We start from the raw sequence: 21,263 nt of genomic DNA on the forward strand, positions 1-21,263 counted from the left end.
AAACATGGATATCATGAAAGGACCCTTAATTATTCTAAACAAGTTTTTCTATGTTTGTTTCGAATTCTATTATTTCTTTAACCATCTAAAAAATTGTTGAAGGTAGCATGGAAACAAATAATAAATCAATATTGATTTTAGGAGACCCCCAGCTCTCCGGTAATCGCAACTTGGGCCTGTAGTGGAAGATGGGGCCCACTTTACCCACGTAGGACAACCTAGACGCAACTGATCCGAATTCCTCGGACATTTCCCCACTTCTCCTTCGACTCTTCAAATTCTTGGACAACGACAACTTTCATTCCCTCTCTCTCTCTCTCTCTCTCTTGTTTATTGTTTTTAAGCGGGAGAAATAAAAAAAAAGTCTCATTTATTTATTTATAATTACCGTTGAGTTGTATTCGCTTAATTTGTATCACTTATTTTAATTTTTTTTTATGTATTTTCATATCGGAGACATTCAAACACGTAATATTAATCACATAAAACTTATGATAAAAAATCTAAAAGATTTTTGTAAGCTTAAATTGAGGATTATGAAGATGTCTCATTGGATCCAGATGAATTTTGATGATGGAGGGAAAGAGGGTTATGGGAAAGTGTGATATGTGATGTAATATGATATGGGAATTGATCAACACAGTTCAATTTGGCCAAGTTGCCAAATTCCCTGCCACTGCCTCTGTATTTGAAACTCAAAGTTAAAAGCAATCACACTTTCCACCAATTCAACGAAAAAAAAAGTTGTTTTTATACTTTTAGATATATGTTTGTCTAACATATTTGAAAATTAAATCTCAATTTAATAAATTGTTCAACAGATTTAGTAGTATATTCGTAAATTAGTTCTAATTACCAACCAAATATTTAATTATATTTAAAATAATATTAATTTATTTATTAACGTATGTGCTATAAATTTTTTTGAATTATTATTTTACAATACTATATATTTTTATAATATAATATATTTCATATTTTTTTAATTAAAGTTTATGACATGATATAATATATTTATCCAAGTTTTTATCATTTTAATATAATTCAACTTTAAAGTTTCAAACTCAAAATAGGAAAACAATGTTGTTTTCAAAATTTCTCCAGTCATTCATATAATCCATTTGATTCAATAAATTTGAAAACAAGAAACAGAATCTAAATTACCCACATTTTTTCAATAACAAATATATATAGTAATAGGATGTTTTACAAGCTCACTGCCAAACAAACTCAAGATGAGAACAAATTTTTCAACTTTACATACACTCTAAAACACAACATTCCTAGGAGACATTTCTGCTCATTTTGCTGCTCATACACACTCAAGTCTTTGAAAAAAGGGAGACATCAAAATAGTTGAAATCTCCTGTAAATGGGGAAGATGGAAGCTCATTCCCCTATTTAATGGCAGCCATTGAATGGAGCAAAACTGAACACAACTCTTTCTCTCTTTAGGGAATTCAACTCAAATCGAACAAACATACACAGTCAAAATCACATAAAGTCATGCAGACAGCAGACGAAGCAGCTTCATTTTTGCCGTCGGGTTGCTGTTAACTCCGGGTCGCCCTTCCTCATCATTGCAACGAATTCGTCATAGTTTATTCGTCCATCCTGGTGTTAAAAGGAATCAGAAATGTTTCATTAGCAAAGAGGCTGGACATCAGACCAGAGTTTTAATGTTGTTTGCAACTGGACTATCATATGAAATAAGTTTCATGGAGTATTCAAACATGCTGTCGAGAGAAAAACCGCGCTTACCATCATGGGAAAGAAGTTTCATCAGTTGAGTTAAGCTAATTCATAGATTTAAAATGTATCGGTCGATATCTCAATGCCAATAATGTAGTAAATAGGAATATGATATGGAGAACACTTGCATTACTATATTCTGATAGGAAATTATGAAAATGCTGATGGAATTTAAAACTACCAGAATCATATGATCTACGAACTACGTTTAAGAGAAATTGATCGGCGACAGACCAAGAGAGAGATGCAGTTGAGAAAGAAACTAAAAGGAAGAAGATAATTGTACATTATCTGTGTCAACTTCTGCAATGATCTCCTTTATTGTTTTTTCATCTCCCATATTGTACTTCTTAAGGGCAGACTCCAACTCCTCCATTGTGATATATCTAAATGAGAGCAAGAGGAATAGCAAACTCAACACGAGGTATGCGTATCCAAAGCCGAAATCATAGACTAAAACAAACCAACAAAGATTACCCGCTCTTGTCTTTGTCAAAGTATTCAAATGCTTTGAATAAGTGATCCTCTCTTTCTACTCTGTTCATGTGCATAGTAGCAGTAATGAACTCGATGTAGTCAATTGATCCATTTCCATCCACATCGGCCTGAAAAGAAGCACAGAAAGCTTTGTAATTGTTTAAGCAGCAAGACTACGTACGGAGTAAGTCAATTAGAAAGCAGAAAGACACAACAAAGGGGGAACAAAAGTAAAAATACCGCTTCCATCAGCTGCCTCACTTCAGATTCGGAAAGCTTTGTACCAAGTTTCGGAAGACCAGCTTTTAACTCCTCGAACGTGATAGTTCCACTGTTATCGGTATCCATCGACTTGAACATTTCCTTTAATCCCACAATTTCTTCTTCAGAAAGATTTTCAGCAATCACCTACAGCAAATGAAACAACATTTTAAGATATCTAGTTGAAGCAATCATGAAACCTTTCTCCATCGTTTTTCTTGTAAGGAGAAAACCAATTTTCAGCTTTCCTCCTTCACCAGTTTTTCTCATGAAAATTTGTGTTTTTAGTAAAAAAAAAAAAAGACTTTTTAACTGATGTCATTATGGAAGATTCTCTCACCTTTAGAGCTACTTTCTTGAGTTTGTTCATTGCTCTGAACTGTTTCATTCTAGTCAAAACAGCAATATCAAGAGGCTTGTCAGATGCTTCCCCATCTTCTTTCATCCATGGATGATCTGCATGTTATAACATTTGAATATCAGAAGTTGGGTATCATAAAACAAAACAAATGAAAAATACCTATTATTATTGAAAGTATACATTTTTCATTGCCTTCATCAAAAGTGCAACTAAATTATCATCACTTCAGTTTCATTTGCAGAGGCAGTGTGGCCAAACAATATGAGTTTTGCTTGTCCAAATATAGCATATTTTCGAGCAAAACAGAAAGAGGACGGAGATTTAAACCCAAGATTGTGTCGGAGACTGCCACTAAGGGTGGGCCATATCCAAACAATATCAGCAGAAGATTCATCTGATCAAAATGTCTCCATTTATTTTGCAGACAAACTGACCAGCATGTTAAATCCTTTTTTCTATTAAAGCTCCAAATATGGTACATTGTTTTGGAGATGGAAACTTACTTAGGGCTTCAATGGATGATAATCGCTCTTTAGGATCAGAATGCAAGAGCTTCTTAACCAGATCTTTGGCACTGCTGGATATGGAAGGCCATGGATCCGACGAGAAATCGATATGTCCCCGAAGAACAGCATCAAAAATACCCTGATCATTCTCTGTAAATGAAGAGAATCAAAGAACTCTGAGGACCCAAAACCACTGGATTGCTGATAATGATATTATGCAACAAAAAAATTGGAACATCCTAAAATCTTGCTCCAATTACAACATTTTTTTATTCATGCCATTTGGAGAACTGCCAGACATTGTACTATTTAGACAAGATAGAGAAACCAAGTCTGTGTCCAAATGGCATAATCACCAAAAAGTGCTTGATGTTGAGAAAGAGATATAGGAGGAACCTGCCCAGAAAGGGGGAACACCACATAGTAGAATGTACAGTATAACGCCAGCGCTCCAAATATCAGCCTCGGGTCCATAATTTCGGCGAAGAACTTCTGGAGCTACATAGTATGCACTTCCAACTAGATCTTTAAAAACATCACCTGTATCCTAGCATGCAAAATCGTCATACTCAAACCAATCACCACCAATGATCTTCAACATATCCAAGTCAACAATTGAATAACTCTTTATCATACAAATGATAGAACTTCAAAGTGAAAAGTGAGAATTCACTATCATCATAACAACTGAGTTATAGATTTTCTATATATAATGCAATTCCTAACAAAGGATGAACCTAGTGCTTTACTCGTTTTGTTTATAACTCATCCTGCTGCAACTTCATTTATTGTGTTAATTTAATCCTCCTAATTTGTTTATCTGTTCTTGTTTTTTGTCAGTTTAAAAGCTCAACCATAAGTGACTTTGAAATAGTAACTCAACTAGAAATGAGAGTAAAAAGTGGTGGTAGCCCATTAAAAATACTTTTCAAAATTCTTATAGTTAAATAATTAAAAGTGACTTTAAAAAATCTTAAAAACACTAAAAATCCTTTCAATATAATTAAGTTGAGCTTCACCTTTTCTGAATAATCATCTCTCAATATACTTAACAAGAGTGACTTGTGAGTCACTTTCTAAATAATCATCTTAAGAGTGTTTTTTCAAAAATTGTTTTAAACCACTCTATATTTTCTTAAATACCTTTTATTTATTATTAAATACCATAGATTTTTTTAAAAGACCTTTTAGTTATATAAAATCACTTGGGAAGTTACACTAAACACCCTCTAAATTAGTCATTCTTCCGAACAACAGTTTAAAAAGATCTCAAACACACACTTGGTGCTTCTTTCAAAAGTGCTAGTAAAAATTTAATCTTTTTAGAAACCATCCTAAACTCACCCTACAAATAACTTAAAATATACAATTGATCGACTGAAGAAGCAATTTCTAAGCTAATTACATGTTTTTTTTTCCTTTTTGAGTACAACATTAAACAAATTACATTAGTTAAGGAAAAAAACAGAACGAAAAGATCGCAGAGACCTGGTTTGAAGAACACGGAAAGGCCGAAATCCGTAGCTTTGAGAGGCGAATTCTCATCAGTGTTCGAAAACAAGAAGTTCTCGGGCTTCAAGTCCCGGTGCATAACTCCCATGGAGTGGCAATTATGAACCACCGTCACAATCTGCCGGCAAAGGGAGGCCGCCGTGCATTCCGAATAGTGGCCCTTGGCAATAATCCGGTCGAACAATTCTCCGCCGGCGCACAGCTCCATAATCAAATTCACATAATGCCGGTCTTCGTACACTTCTTTAAGTTCAACAATGTGGGGGTGGCCGGTGAGGTGGTGCATAATCTGAACCTCGCGCCGAACATCTTCAACATCGTCTTCAATGATCAATTTTCTGGTGGCGATTGATTTGCAGGCAAATTCCCGCTTCGTTTCCTTGTGTGTGACTAAGTAAGTCACGCCGAATTGGCCGCGGCCCAGCTCGCGGCCGAAGGAGTAAACTGACCGGATGTCGGAGAACGGCCGGCCCAGGACACGGCCGACGCCTGGCAGCGCAGAGGAGGAAGAGGAAATTGGTTCCGGAAGGGGGGCAGGTGGGGAAGGGTCGGCATCGGAAGGGAGGACCTTGACGACGCCGTTAGAGGGAGGGCAGTGGTCGGAGTCGGCCTGATCGTGGGGTTCGCCGGTGGAGGTTTGGCCGGCCGGCAGACCATTACAGTTGCCCATTTTTTGATGGGTCAATGGAAGTCAGATGGAGCATGTGAAAGTTGAGGTACTTGAAGAAGTCTTTGTCGGAGGAATAGCGAGGCTGAGCTGATGGCTGGAACAGTGAAATGACAGTAACGGGCTTTGGCTTATTGGTTCTTCAAATTATCTCCTGAGCACCCCCACGATCCAAATAATTATCATTGTGTAAAGATGTTATTTTTATCATGATAATTATCCAAGTAACGGGCTTTGGCTTTGTTTTCAAGATAAAAAATAACATCTTTACGCCATTTCCAATGTGCTATTTCTTGGATGAGCTCTTTAGGCCCAAATGAAACAGGCCCAACACTTCCTCAACAAGATCTCTCGGCCCCCATCTCCTTCTCTCTGTGCGTCGTCTTCTTCAGCTCCAGCAAGCAAAAAAAATGAACAGGTATGTCACTATTCTTCTTCCACTCTGCTTGAAGAAAATGAAATTCCCTCGATTTAAGATCGTATGGATGATGGGTGTTATTCAATTTATGTTCCGTTTGTTTCTGTGGAGAAGAGTTAAACATTTTTGTTCTTTATCTTTTCACTTATGTAAAAATTCTCCTGGATTGCCAGTTCAGTGATGTCCGGTTCTAAAATGTGGCTAAGGATAAGCTATGATTAATCCAATTGATAGTTTACATGGATTGTTTGATTAAGTCTTCCCTCGATTTCATTTGAATCACACTAAATTCTCCCGTTGGTGACCCACGACCACTGCCGTTTCTTCTCTCCGTCGGCAGCTGGCTCTCTGCCCTCCATCCTGGAACACAGTAACGTAGGTGAATAAAAGTTTGGCATCCGTCGGCAGCTGGTTTGGGTGCTCTTTTTTTATATTGGATTTTTTAATCCAATATTTTGCTGTAGATTTTTATCTTGTATAGAGTTATTTTCCCTTTTGTGAAAGAAATGGGCCGTTTATGTTTGCCATCAGAAAAGGGGCTATATTGTGATACATTTTATGTTGAGAAGAATTGATTTTGGCAGAAGCTTCGTAAATGGAAGTACTGATGATGTTGTTTGTATGGGCGTTGAGAGTTGTAGGTGGGATGAAGTTAATAGTTTGATATAATATCTGCTGGAACAGGTTATTTAGAAGAAACCTTTCTGCTAATCTCTATGGATTGAAAGCTCGAGGGAACAATTTCTGCTCTGGTTCAGCTGCTAAAGTTTCTGGCTCAAATGGGGACCGTAGCTATGTAATACTATGTCTGCTAAATGAGTAGTATTGATTTACTTCTTCTCAGAAGATTGACCTTATCAATATCTCAATTTGTGTCACTGAGAAAATTCTTTTATTTGATGCACCCAAATCTCAGGTGCAAGGGGAGAAGCTGCAAGGGGAGAAGCTAAGTTCCACAGACAACTTTCCTCAACATGACATTGCTATAGTTGGAGGTGGCATGGTAGGCTTGGCCTTAGCTTGCTCCTTAGGTAGGTGGTTTTTTGTATGAATAATTTCCTCAACTTTTACAGTGCAGATGGACGAAGCACACACTGTTCATGTCTTCACATTTTTGGGTTCTATATTATTACATAATGAATGGGGATATAGTGAGTTGTTAATATAGGTTGGAGTCAAATGCTGTATGTCTATTGTGTATTTTTATCATCTGCATATTTTATTTTAAACTAAAGGCTCTATTAATATCAGGAGTCTTTTTCATCTTACAATCTCAACTTTAATTGATGAAAGTGAAAAATGGAATATTTATCAGTAAGATCCTCTTTCATGAAGGCTGTAGTCTAATTTAATCCTCCTGTTGTTTGTGTTTGCAGCAAGCATGCCATTGACTAAGCAGTTGTCTATTGCCATTATTGACAGTAATCCAGCATTAAAGGGTGGAGCTGGCTTTAAGAAAGATGGCCCTCCAGATCCAAGAGTGAGCACAGTGACACCTGCAACTATATCTTTCTTCAAAGGTGGTGAATTTATGTAGTTATCATTTTACTTATTCTAAATTCTTATGTTTCTCTCTAGAATCAATATCAAATGATACCATTATTATTTCCTTGGCTAACTTTGTCAGAAATTTGATGCCATATCATTTTTACTTAAAAGTATATTTTTGCTGTACCACTGTAATACACCCGTCATCATGCATCATTTAAATGTTCTTTAACAATGTTGGCTTAGCTTTCATCTTCAACATGATTCAAAAATAGTATAGAATTTAAATAACAGATTTCTTGTTGGCCAGACATCGATGCGTGGAAATATGTTGAACAACAACGACATGCATACTTTGATAAGATGCAGGTATAGACTATACTTTTCAAACAATTCATTTTGCATTGTGATTAAAGAAATATATTGTTTCAGATGAGTTTTTTTTTTATATTATTAGTAGCTCCCTTGTAATTACTAATATCATGTCACAATTGAAAGGGATTGAGTTATTAACTTACTATTAAATTAAATAATACCTTACTCTATGTGCTAAAAAATATATATATAAATAATAATACCTTACTCTTTCCTGCTCTAGATTTTGAAGAAGGTAGCATCTGTGGTCTAATACTATTTTTGGCCTTTTTTCAGGAGATCTTGTGAGGAACCATCTTTTTTAACAGTTTTTTTGTTTTAATAATAAAAAGTAGTTTTTAATTGTCAATACTTGTTTGGAATGATTATTTTTTTGGGCAGTAGAAAGCATGAACAATATCTTGCTACCTTCTCGAGTTTTCTCCGTTGGTTCCTAAAGTTGTTGTTCATATATAATTATTACTTGTTTTTTAAGTATAACTTGATTTAAATATGTTATTTTCTGCCAATGCCATGCATATAATTTTGCCTGGAAAGCATTTTTCATGTTAGGAAAAATTAATTGTTACTAACCTATCATCTTGCATTCTTTGTTAGGTGTGGGACTATACAGGCTTAGGATACACAAAGTACCACGCAAAAGATGTAAATAAAGAAACTTTAGGGTAAGACCTGCTTGCAAAAATGAATGCAACTCAATTAAATAGTTAATGGAGGCGGTACTCATTTGACTTTGGATTCAGCTGCGTGGTGGAGAATAAAGTGCTTCAAAGTTCCTTACTATCGCGCATACAGGTAGTTGTCTACTGTAAATTCTTGTACTGATAAATGCCCTTTGCAATCTCTTGAGTAGCTTATTGAGTCCGGTGTTCTATTTTTTTCACCTTCAATAACTTGTGAAATGTTTCTTTTAAGTTGAAAGCATTTGTAAAATTTTGTTTACTCAATGACTTGTCAAATGTTGGGACATGGAGAGAGGGATGGGAAAAAGGCATTTAGGGACAATTAAGGGGAGAGACATGGAGAGTGAGGAGAACTCTATATTTTAACATTCTCAATACTAAGAGATATCATCATCAAAGGATTCAATCATCGAAGACACGTCATAACTTATTTCATTTATATCATAATTGTCCTTGAACAAAATCCAATGAAAATATTTGAAGGTTTTAAAATATCTTGAATAATGATAACATTTCTTTCTTATTCAACTCGTTACATGTTATGTTACCTTTGGATTCTCCACAATGCTGAATATCTAAATTTCAACAGTGTACAGATGATCAAACAACAATATACTCTTCCAAACTAACCTCGATGAACTTACGCTCGAGCTCTTCACCAACGGTGGCAGCCAACACATCTTCTGGGACAACATCAAATGAGCCAGGACATTTGGCAAAATTGGATCTGAGTGACGGCAGCAGTTTATATGCAAAATTGGTGGTAATAATCTGTTGCTGGAAGGATAAGTTTTTTAATTTTAGTGAATTTGCTTGGCAAATGTCAAAATTTTGCCGAGTTTTCTTGCAGGTTGGCGCAGATGGTTCCAAGTCACGTGTTAGAGAGTTAGCTGGGTTTAAAACAGCGGGATGGAATTACTCACAGAATGCCATTATCTGTACTGTGGAACACACTCAAGAAAACCATTGCGCATGGCAACGATTTTTGCCTTCTGGACCAATTGCACTTTTACCAATTGGGGATAACTATAGTAATATAGTTTGGACTATGAACCCGAAAGAGGCTACCGACCGTAAATCAATGGATCAGGATGATTTTGTGAAGGATGTAAACTCTGCTCTGGATTACGGTTATGGCCCTCCTCCAAAGTCAAGCATATTTGGAAGTCAAAACTTTTTCTCGTGGCTGAACATGGATGTCACAGTATCAGTGGATGAAGAATTTGAAGTTCCTCCGAAAGTGGTCAGGTTGGCATCTGAAAAAATGGTCTTTCCATTGTCTTTGAATCACGCCAAGAACTATGCTTCAAAGCGCGTGGTTTTAATTGGCGATGCAGCACACACTGTTCATCCTTTGGCTGGCCAAGGAGTTAATTTAGGCTTTGGAGATGCCTTCTCTCTTTCTAAAGTCATAGCTGAAGGAGTCGCACTTGGAACCGACATTGGAGAGGTGCGGTATTTTTTTCTCTCAGTTTCCTTTATTCATCATCTTTGCTGTCGTGTTCTCTATTCATATTTTGGAATTTAGTAATTAGTACTGTCAAGTTATAGTGCTGATAGTAATTTTCTTTCATATTTTCTGAATTGATTTTCCATTAGATTTCTTTCTCCTGGGTCAGCATCTACTCATTTGAATGATATATGATTCTTATAACAATATGAAGGTTCTTTATTTATGTCTCCTATCAATCAAGTTTTCCATTTGGTCACATGGGAGGTTGTATAGTAGCTGGTCTAGCAACTGGTTAGAACATTAATTGTCATCCGACCCATATATTAGGACGATGGATCTAACTTTACTTTTCGATAGTTTTACCTCTGACACATATATAACTGTGAGCATTCATGCTACTTTAAGTTTATGTTACTTGGATCGGTTTTACGGGATAAAGGACAACTACACGACCTTACAACATTTGGTGTCGATGGCTATCGTCATCTGAACACAAAACCTTCAAAGGCAGCCAAGTAAAGTTTACATCTTGCCTTTTGAATCACATGTCATGTCATTGTCAATCCATGTTGGTTCATTTGACCCATTACGTTCCTTTATCTTTAAACTGAAGGATGATGCATATGTCCATTTCTTTAAGTTCTCTGTTACTGGAAGTTGCAAGGCACTCGACCTTCAAGCAATTGACATCTGATCCGACCCATTAGATCTCATAAACATCCACTGAAATTCGACATTCTCGACAACGACTTTGTTTTAGCCTTTTGAAAAACTAGTTCTAAAACACATAAAAGATAAAACCGTTATCAGATGGGCGGTCGGGTCGTTTTCAGTGTCTTCGGGATTCTAAGTCAACTGAATGAATGATATGCAGGTGACACTGATGAAGAAATATGAAGCAGAGAGGAAACCGGCAAATATTGCTATGATGGCGATTCTGGACGGCTTCCAGAAGGCTTACTCTGTGGATTTTGGACCTCTCAACATCTTGCGAGCTGCTGCATTTCATGGGGCAAATTATATTTCTCCACTTAAAAAGAGTATTATTTCTTATGCCTCGGGAGATCGGAGGCTGCCTCTTTTTACTTAAGAAAGAGAAAAAAAGAAAGAGTGGCAATTTTGTAGATATATCAAGATTTAAGCTTTTTTTTTTTTAAATCGAAATTTTTTTTTTTTTAACCCTTTATGCTTTGGAATAAAAGTGGTTCTTTGTAGAGAAATTTCTTGGAGAATTATCAATATCACCTTACGTGACGACATGTCGACCGAGATTGCTAATTTGTGTTGGCTGTGTTTTTTATTTATTTGATGGTATTTTTCAAATTGTAGGAATAGAATCAAATGGGGACCTACCTCAAACTTTGTAATCTAATTTCTTAAAAAGTTGTAATTTTTTTATACCTATAATTTCATTCCTCTCCTAGCACAATTTTATTAATCCCACTATTTACCTATTTATTATAATTAATTTACAACTTTTATCATTTCTCTTTGAGACTCGTTATTTTTTTAATTAATTGTTTTATACCTTTATAATTTTTTTTCATTTATTCTACTAATAATTTTTCTCCTAAATAGAAATTTATACAATTTTTATTAGTTAATGTGATTTTATTATAAAATATTATAAATTTATATTTAATTTTTTTAAAATTTAAATTTTTTTAATACAACGATTTGAGGATATGTGAAATCAAACTTTGGATCTCAAGAGGAGTATATGTCAATTATCGATGGGCGTAGGCTGAGCTATGCCTATGTTGACAAATTTTTAAAATTTTAATTTTAATTTGTCATTATTAATTAATATCAATAGATTTTTTTAAATATAATTCATTATTATTAAATATAAGAATAATGAAATTTAATAATATTCTATATTAAATTATGGTTCTTCTAATAAAAAAAAGTATTTTAGTTAATATCATTTTATTTTAATCATTCATTATTTATTAATATTAAATAAAATTTTATAATAAGGAATATTTACTATCCATGATATAATAATAAAATAAATTATATTTTATAATTCATAATTAAAAAAAAAAAGAATAACACAATAATGTATTTATAATTAACTAAAAAGAAAAAATTAGTATACAGTTATTATTATATATTTTATTCAAATAATTTTAATAAATAACAAATTTTTGGTAAACAATTAATAAGACTCTTAGATTTTTAAAGTGGAGTGGGAATGGGATAAGTAGCAAATTAGTTGGGTGATGGAAGTTGAAATTAACATTAAAACATATATTTTAAAATTTTAAAAACCTAAAAGATCATAATAAACCAAAATGAAGAGTAGGAAATGAGATCTAAAAAGTTATATAAACTATGATTTAATCCTTATCCAATCCAACCAACTACATGGTTTTATTGCATTACCGTTATGGATTGGAGGGTGCAAATCGAACGATCAACTTTAAAACGAGTGAAAAATATGTCATGTCAATTCATAGGGAAGAAAGAGATTAAAAACGACGCAACAGACAGAAACTCCACAATCCATCATCTTCTCCAATCAGCAATCACCAACATTCGTAGAGCTTAATGTCCGCTCGAAGCCTGAAATAAACTTCGCCTTCAAACGCATCCGTCATCAGAGTCGCAATCCCTCTGGCCATGAAGAAATCCCCTGTTCCCCCCACCACCGACACGTCCCTCGTCTTGTTCATCAGCGGGTCCGCGCCGGCGAAGTTCAGGCTCCCTCTGTGCTCCGTCGAATTGAACACGAACGAGAACCCTAGCCACGCCGTGAAGATCTCCTTCTTGTCGTAGATGTAGAACCCCTGCGCCCGCCCCACCGCCGGCGAGTGCAGATTGTTGTCCATCGTAATCGGGTCGTCGAACACCACCACGTCGCCGAAATGGTTCTGCCCGGCCAGAATCGTCTTGTTCCCCCACGCCGGAGCTCCGACGATGGCGGAGGTCGCGTTCTCGGCGTTCTCGCCGTTGTAGATTATGTCGTGGAAGTAGAAGGCCAGTCGCCGGCAGGGGCGGCGGGAGCGGTGTTTCCCGGCGGCGGAGGCGGGGCATGCGCACAATAGGAGGAGGAAAAAGGAGAGAGCAGAAATGGGAGTGGCTGTGCGACTGCGCGCCATTTTAAGTTCCCAATTGGAGAATTAGGGCTCTTATTGGATGGTTCTTATAGAAGGAACAGATTGGAGGAGGAGCAGTGGAGTAGCTGAGTTTTAAATTTGTTTAAAAAATAGAATTGGAAAATTGGGGCGTAACTTAACTTGGTTTGCAAGTGAAAAATTGTGAAGAGAGGAAAAAAAAAAGTTCGAAGGAATTTTGCTTAATGTGTACTGCTGAAACGAGATTAGTTGGACCTGATAATACGGCTGCGGAACCAATAAGTTGGACAAAAGTGGGGATTCATGATGTCACACACGCCCTTTTTTGACTTTTCTTCAAATTTTCAACTTTGTCCTTATTACAACAAAAAATTATCACTTAGATAAATGAAGAATTGGGGCAAGATAGACTTTTGGTTTGAGATTAATGGTCTCATTTGGGCTAAGCTCAGGCTAATTAGCACACCTCTCTCTTGTGACTTCAAATTCTTCAATACCACTCGCTGTACTTAAACAATTTGTGATAAAGTTTATTACTTGTTGTTGACCATTTTTTCTATTATGATCATTAACTACTACCGGTTTCCGACGATTTTTATGTTGTCGTCAAACCCTTCTTTTATCATGAAACGACGTACAAATCTGAGAGAGGGGAGACTCTCCGTCTCTCTTTCATTTCAGAGGTTGGTGACGACAATGACGGTTAGTAAAGATGGAGACATTAATATAAAAATAATAATAAGTTTTTTTTTTCCATAAAATTGAATGACTAGAAAAATAGAGTAATATGGTATGAAAAACATATAGCTCTCTATCGTTTTAATTTTCTTTTTGGTTGTTGTGATTTGTATGTCATATTGTGTCCAATTAAACAAAAGACCTATTTTTTTGGTCATTTAGCCAATAGTGGTATGAGTAGAGATTAGATAAAAGCCATGTCACCTTTGCCTCCTTAAATTTAAGGGGGATATTCAGGCAGTTAAGATTATGTATATTTTGTATTTTGTTATCATGATGTAAATTAGTTGTGATTATATATTTATTTAATCTGTAACAATCTCTAATTTAATATAAAAATGGCTAACACTCACGTAATTCTGTTTTTGTACGTGGAACAGTTGGTACGTGTGAGAATTATGAAATCCAAAGCCAAATTAAAATTTAATGTAAACTGGAAATTGTTTCTAAATTTCTCCATTTTATTAGGTACCTGATTGGTGGGTGAACAAATCCTATCAACTCTTTGTTATAATTCACTAAAAGTCGAACTGGTTTACAACTTTTTCGTTTTTAGTTTTTCTATTTTTTTAATTTATACTTATTTCATGAAAGCAATATCTAACATCTCAGTCTCTAGTCGAGGATGTTTTCACTTTGATATAATGAATTGTAGATTCCCAACGTATTTAAATTAATAGTTGGAAGTGAAGGCTAATTTTTCAAATTATATTTGGATCTGTGACTAAAATATCCACACTGCATGGGTAAGGAATTTAAAACTGTTAGACAATTGTGATTTAAGAAATACCAGCTCAAAGACAGTAAATTATGGCTCATTTGGTAATGTTTTTTGTTTTTAATTTTATTAAAAAAGTTAAACATACGACAACTATTTATGTTTCTTGTTTCTATTTTTTTGTAGCAACATTATAAAAAATGTAAAGAAAGGTTAGAAACAACCGAACCAAATTTATTGTTTGTAGTTCATTTTCTTAATTTGTTCCAAAACATAAATAAAAATATAATTTATAATTCTTGAATCTATGGGTCATACAATTCTATTTTTCTTTAAAATGAGAAAACAAGAAACAAGACATTATGGACCTAATTAATGTTGGATGAATTTGAATTTTAAACCTTAAAAAACAGGCTACAATATTTAGTAAATTAATACTAAATTGCTATGATTTAACCATAGCAATAAACGTAGGCATACTATTTTAATTAGTTTTATATTGATATTTAATATCTAAATTTGTCATAAGGAAATTATTTAAATTTCTATATGATTTAAAATACAAATTATTCTATTTACTCTAGTTTTTGGATGAACATTTAGGGAAACAATTGTCATAAAAAATTGGAATGATCAAAATTTCGTTCCAATCTTAATACAAAAAAAAAATATATAAGATATAGTAGTAAAATTGAGAGCTAATCTCAAAACCAGAAATTTACATGGATTTTGTACTTAAAAAGAACATTAAATGTGAGTTTGTATAAATTAATAAATAATCAATTTTATCAACTTGCTAAACAGATTTTTTTTTTTACAACATGTGTGGTAGAAGATCTAACTCATAGCTTCTTAGTAATTCAAATTCTCTCAGGTTTATTTTTATCTTTGCAAAATAACGCCAACATGCACTTTATTTGCTTTATAGTTCAGCAATTAGGGTATCACCAGCAACATTTGCAAGTGAGTATTTGAATTCTTACTTTTTTTTTTTTTTTTGGTTTTGTAACAAAATTTGAAATCTTACCTTCAAAATAATAACGGCATTTAAATAATATATAATAATCATCACTGCGAATTATGAGTAAAAAATTATTTATTTTCTTACTTTTTTAACCGTTTGTTAGCCCATCAATCAATAGCCAAGCTGAAGTCCCCATGTGAAAAGAAAAAATGCATGTTTTTTTCTTTTTAGTAAAAATATTTAGGTTTAAGCTTTATTTTACTATTTAAAAATTTAATATTTGTATTAAAGAGTTTTAATAGGTATAAATTTAATATTTGTATTAAAGAGTTTTAATGGGTATAAAGTTTGTATTAAAATTTTGTAAATATGAATTAAAATGGTCACAAAGTAACTAAAACAAAAGCAGATGTTTTTTTGAAGCAGTAGAAATCAAAATAAACAATGTGAAATTATATGATAAAACGGAAAAATAAAATAAAATAAACAATTTGAGAGTGTACGGACAAAATTAACAAAAAAGAAACACAATAGTATTTAAACCATTTAAAACAGAGACTGAAATGAGATTTAACCTAAATAAGTTTATAAACTATGATTTAAATTTTAACCCTCATCCAACCGTACAGTAGGGTGTTCAAAAAACTCGATGTCCCAAAAAAACGATCAATCAAATCCTTGGTTGAGTTCAAATAAATGAAAATTCTATGAGTTTGATTGGTTCAAGAGTTCCCCTAAAATAAGTTTGAGACCGAACCAACCCAAACTTATATTAATTTTAAAACTATATATAGTTATTTTAATTCCATTTCATTTAATAATTATGTACCGATTATTTATTCTACAATGACTTTTCAAAACACAATTTTTAAAGCTTTTTTAAGTACTTTTTCACCGTATAAATAAACATCGATTTATAACGGGTCTTGATTTATTGTTAGACAATATATAAATAAATATTTAAGATATTTTATCATTATTACTTGTTTTGTTAGAGAATAAACGACGATCCGAATAAGACAAATCAACCCGACCAAAATATTTCAATGTAGGATTTGAGTTGGATTTATTATTAAAGAAAGATTATTTGTGTTAAATAAATTTACAAAGGAACAATTGAAATTAGGTCTAAAAAGTAGGTGAATTCCATCCAACCTATGAACACCCTAATCCCACGTTGTTTTATTGTGTTATACTCCCAACAACCGAGTCGTAACTACTCCTTTTATTCAAACAATCCCATTTTTTGATTTTGGAAGCTATGGGAAGTGGACTGCAACTTTCATGGTTCTTATAATATCAAGGATTGGAGTTTTGATGGTGTGTTATTTATTTATTTTTAAATTTTTATAATTGAAAATCACGGAAGGTGTGTTTGAGAGTGGTGGTAGAATTAATGATTCTGAAAAAAGATATTTAAGTATAATTAATTTTTTAAAATGGTTAGGGATACCTTAAAAATCAATTTAAATTGATTTTATGTTTTCTTAAAATTAATTTTTAATTTGTCAAACCTAATTAATTTTTTAAAAGGGTGAGTGATACCTTAAAAATCAATTTAAATTGAGTTTATGTTTTCTTAAAATTAATTTTTAATTTGCCAAACCTGATCAATAGAAATGGAAGAAACACGTCCTTACTTTTTTTAGTGTTCCTTCAAATCAATACAAGTGAAAAATTAATTTTTAGATAGGTTGGACTCCTCTAGACCGAGTCGTCGACATGAAAGCGTAAGAACTTTTAGACCAATTATCCAATCATGATAGCTATTTAATTTATGTAAAGAATTTAGAAAAGTGCAAATAATTTACACATTTAATGTTGTTTTATTTATTTATTTGTTTCTACTAAAAGTCAAGATATTTTGAAATTGAAAATTCTACATAATGAAGTTGTCGATAAATTAAACAGATATTCGTCTAAAATATTTGGGATTGGTCAAAAGGTTATCTACCACTTGCTTTCGAGCATGTTATGCCTACCAATATCTATTAGATTAAGTTATTACCAAAAGTGGCAAGACGGAAAAAAAAAACTAAAAAAAAAAAAATCTTGCATGATTATTATATATATATAGATTTTAATTAGGTCTATATGTTTCTCAATCTCTTATTACTTAGGGCATTTGTAAATATGGTAAAGTTTTTTTAATAAAATTAGTAAGTTTTTTTTTCAAATATAACACTTTTTTAAATAGGGATCCAATTTTAAAATGAGAACTTTATCCAAATGATATATGTCTGTAATATATCCAAGTACTCATATATTTATGTGATATACTACTGATATGAGTGTCTGATATACTTGCAATATATATGTTATATATATCTGATATACTACTAATATGATCATTTGTACAATATGAATGTGACATATATCAAATATACTACTCATATAGTAATATATGAGTATCTGATATACAATTAATATAAGTAAAATTTTTGTTATATTTGAAAATTTAAAAAACAGGTGACATAATTTTGAATTACATAAAAGATTTTTGCTATCCACTATAATTTTCCGTTACTTATATGCTTTTAGCAAATTATTGTTCTTTGCTTATCTACTTTCAACAAAGAAAATTAAATAGGTCCAATTTGTAGAATTTATAGAAGAATTGATTGCTATATATTTTTTTCCAACATAAATTTTTTTAACAGTTTTTTAGTTTATAAAATAAAATACATTTCTCTCTTATTGGTAAAAAGGAAATTATAGTTTTTAGCCAGAAAATGAACGCTGACTTATAAACATTTAAATATCTTCATTGCTTAATTAATGTGTTTATTGCGCAATCAGAAGTGGAAGGTGGGGACGGGTGATGAGAAATAATCTTTTTTTTTTCTCTAATTCTTACAACCCCTTCAACTTTTAAATTTAATTTCAAAATTGTGTATAATAAATCTTTTAATTAATATATATATATATATATATATATATATATATATATATATATAATAGATTTCAAGAGTGTACTAAATTTTCATGTATCTGGTAGGTCATATATTTATTCAAAATGTTCCTTACATTGATGGATCTAAGACCTTGACTTTTTCAATTTGATGTTTAATAAATATGTGATTTTAAAAATAAAATTAAACGTTTAGGTAGCTATTAGATATTTTTAAATTTTAGAGACCTACTAGACACAAAATAAAAAAAATAAAAAATTTAGAGACTCGTTAGACACTTCTAAAATTTAGAGATCTATTAGACACAAAAATGAAAGTATAGAGACCTATTAAACACGTAGAAATTGAAGTTAACATGAACTTTGCTCAGTGGAAATTGACACCTATCTCTGATCGAGAGGTCATAAGTTCGAATTATAACGAAAAAACGAAGAGAATAACAAAGTGGAAGCATGAGAGAAACTACTAACAAAGAATCCAACGCATGTTTACACTTGGAAAAAAAAACTTTTAAACACTCCTACAATTCAAATACATATTAGACACAAAATTAAAATTTCATAAATCTATCAAACATTTTTCAGATACTTATCCGATACAATTTTGTAAAAAAATATGATAAAATTAAAATATATATACAATCTTAATATGTTGATCTATACTTACGTTGGCTTAACCTTAACCTTAGTTTTAGTAATCCACACTAACATCATGCCCATTTATTAACTTCTGATATAATAAAATTAAAATATATAAACGAAATTGAAACTTTGTAAAATAATTGAACAAATTTGACTTGACACAAATGTGAAAGGCAGTGACAAAATATAGAAAAAGCCAAAGGTTCTTCAAGTTACGTTTCCACATTCCTTGAGAGAAATTTTACTACACACGTTTTGGTATGAGAGCTCTCGATCTCCTCTTTTTGGGGAGCTAAAATAATTGAAGCCATGTTTCTCCATTATTATATTTTACAGAAATTTTGCTTCACAAGTATTTCCAAATATTTGGATGGAGTAAATGGTAGACTAAAACAAAAAGGAGGGAAGGGTGTCGTTCATTCGAAGTATATAAAGTCCAATTGATAATGTTCTTGTTTTTTGTTTCTCCTTTATTATTTTTCCATCGATACAAATAGAATTGGTGAAATTGTTTCTTATTTTTTTGTTTTTTTAGTTAAAAAAATATTTGATAATTAAAAAATTTAGAGGAAATAAGTTCAAACTACATGATAGCCACCTACGACTTCTTATATGTTTTTTGGACAACCAAATTCAATAGGGTGTCTCGTGAAATCAGTCGTGGTGCGCTTAAGCTAGTTCGAACACTCACGACTATCAGGAAAAAATTAAAAAATTATCATTTTTTGTTTTTTGTATTCTAAAATTTTAAATTAAAAGAATGAAAGTTTTATATGAAAATTAATGTTCCAAATTAAATATTAAAACTTTTTCTGTTATATTTATTAACATTTTATAAGTAAAAAAATGATAAAATAATACTTTTATCTATATTTTTGGAAAAATTGAAAACAGTAATCAAGAAACTTGATTTTGTTATTTAAAACATTTATACACAATTTTTGAAACGTTTCCTATGAAACAATAATTAGCAAATACTTATATTTTAAAGGATTAAAAATGAAAAACCAGAAATAAAAAACGCTCTAACATAGTTGCGACATATAGGAGAATGGGACTAAAGCAAATTAAAATTCAATGTAAAGTAGAAGTTGTTTCTTTCTCTATTTTATTAGGCACCTAATTGGTGGGTGAACAAATCCTATCAACTCTTTGTTATAATTCACCAAACTTCAATTTGTTTAGAAACTTTTTAGTTTGCTAATTGCTAAATCTTTGCTTAACTCCTGTTCTTGGGTCAATCCCTCTCTCTGGACAACCTCCATAATTTATTGAGATTCACTTTCGACTCGGTAACATTTTCGTTTATTGTTTTTGGTCTCTAATTTTTATTGTAAATCTAAATATTTTACAACTAACTTTGTTTCTTATTTCTTCTTTTTCGGGACATTCTCGATTATATACAAATTTTGGAAACAATCCAGACAAGTTTCTTTTTAATTATTCCCATTTCCAATTTGTTCCAAAACATAAATAAAAATATTGTTTTATCGTACATGTATTTTTTAAGGTTGGAACTATATAATACATTTTTCTTCGTTAAAAATGGAAGAAACAAATACCTAGAAAATTGTGTAATTGGGGGGTGGATCATGGTATCATAGTTTACTGCAATAAAGCCATATTTGATATCTTTTACCTTTTCTTTTTATATTGTTTTGATTTTGAAGGAATGTTGGTTCCAAACATCATTCATCAATATTTGAAAGTGAATTTTTAATGCCATGTTTGGTATCTCATCCAAATTTTTATTTTTAGATTTATAATATCTGTTTGGCAGATTTGTTTTCGAAAATTATTTTAGAATTTTATGATTTTCTAACTAAAATTCTTAAAACAATATTTTTATATTTTTAATACTATTTCATATTTTGAATTTGAAACTTTTAAGCATAATTATTCTAAAAACTAATAATAAACTCATTTTATTTTATTTTTTTTAAAATTACAAGAAATGTAAAATATAATATTCTATAAATTCTATAATATTATAAAATAAAAATTATATAAAGTATATAACATATAAGTTAATAAATTAATTAATTTTATTTTAGATTGAACTAAATATTTAGTGGGTAACTATTGCTAGTTTACAAATATTTTACTAAACCTTTCGAATAATTTTTAAAATTGGAATTCAATTTCTAAATCTACTACCAACCACACATATCCAAAAACACTGAAAACGTGGAATACAACTTTGTTTTCACATTTTTGTTTTAACATCACCAACCAAACACACCATATTATTTTTAGA

General features: G+C 32.0%; 3 protein-coding genes across 9 annotated transcripts; 1 reads left to right on the forward strand and 2 right to left on the reverse strand.

Moving 5' to 3' along the window:
- Positions 1-1,151: 1,151 nt before the first annotated feature.
- On the reverse strand, positions 1,152-5,661 carry LOC111008169 (calcium-dependent protein kinase 1). The gene is made up of 8 exons (XM_022280772.2): positions 4,846-5,661; positions 3,754-3,897; positions 3,355-3,507; positions 2,831-2,946; positions 2,470-2,637; positions 2,230-2,357; positions 2,039-2,138; positions 1,152-1,614 (listed from the first exon to the last, which is right to left on the reverse strand). Exons 1-8 carry the CDS (start codon positions 5,537-5,539, stop codon positions 1,531-1,533), a joined length of 1,587 nt encoding a protein of 528 aa, XP_022136464.1. The 5' UTR covers positions 5,540-5,661; the 3' UTR covers positions 1,152-1,530.
- A 176-nt stretch (positions 5,662-5,837) lies between these two features.
- On the forward strand, positions 5,838-11,231 carry LOC111008170 (FAD/NAD(P)-binding oxidoreductase family protein). Of its 7 annotated transcripts, none has more exons than XM_022280773.2 (10): positions 5,838-5,954; positions 6,639-6,750; positions 6,871-6,985; positions 7,331-7,474; positions 7,753-7,811; positions 8,415-8,482; positions 8,561-8,612; positions 9,090-9,263; positions 9,351-9,950; positions 10,828-11,231. In XM_022280773.2, exons 1-10 carry the CDS (start codon positions 5,947-5,949, stop codon positions 11,041-11,043), a joined length of 1,548 nt encoding a protein of 515 aa, XP_022136465.1. In that variant the 5' UTR covers positions 5,838-5,946; the 3' UTR covers positions 11,044-11,231. The 7 variants fall into 7 exon arrangements, with proteins under 7 accessions (XP_022136465.1, XP_087974924.1, XP_087974925.1 ...); XM_088118798.1 differs by having other exon boundaries at positions 6,886-6,985; XM_088118800.1 differs by lacking the exon at positions 5,838-5,954 and adding an exon at positions 5,961-6,333.
- Positions 11,232-12,265: 1,034 nt separating this feature from the next.
- LOC111008378 (dirigent protein-like) lies at positions 12,266-13,127 on the reverse strand. Its single transcript, XM_022281055.2, has one exon. The coding sequence runs from the start codon at positions 13,055-13,057 to the stop codon at positions 12,485-12,487; it is 573 nt and encodes a 190-aa protein (XP_022136747.1). The 5' UTR covers positions 13,058-13,127; the 3' UTR covers positions 12,266-12,484.
- Between the last annotated feature and the right edge of the window lie 8,136 nt (positions 13,128-21,263).

This window comes from Momordica charantia, assembly GCF_013281855.1.
Source record: "Momordica charantia cultivar OHB3-1 chromosome 10 unlocalized genomic scaffold, Mcharantia_2.0 BLBB01000010.1, whole genome shotgun sequence".
Lineage (NCBI taxonomy): Eukaryota > Viridiplantae > Streptophyta > Magnoliopsida > Cucurbitales > Cucurbitaceae > Momordica > Momordica charantia.

What these genes read in the sequence shown, in the direction of transcription:
- LOC111008169 (XM_022280772.2), bottom strand. Translation starts at nt 5,539, where the DNA reads ATGGGCAACTGTAATGGTCTGCCGGCCGGCCAAACCTCCACCGGCGAA. An exon ending in TTCCGTGTTCTTCAAACCAG is followed by an intron (nt 3,898 to 4,845) that starts GTCTCTGCGATC and finishes GCTAGGATACAG; the next exon opens with GTGATGTTTTTAAAGATCTA. An exon ending in TGTTCCCCCTTTCTGGGCAG is followed by an intron (nt 3,508 to 3,753) that starts GTTCCTCCTATA and finishes CTTCATTTACAG; the next exon opens with AGAATGATCAGGGTATTTTT.
- LOC111008378 (XM_022281055.2), bottom strand. Translation starts at nt 13,057, where the DNA reads ATGGCGCGCAGTCGCACAGCCACTCCCATTTCTGCTCTCTCCTTTTTC.
- LOC111008170 (XM_022280773.2), top strand. An exon ending in CATACTTTGATAAGATGCAG is followed by an intron (nt 7,812 to 8,414) that starts GTATAGACTATA and finishes ATTCTTTGTTAG; the next exon opens with GTGTGGGACTATACAGGCTT. An exon ending in GTAAATAAAGAAACTTTAGG is followed by an intron (nt 8,483 to 8,560) that starts GTAAGACCTGCT and finishes CTTTGGATTCAG; the next exon opens with CTGCGTGGTGGAGAATAAAG.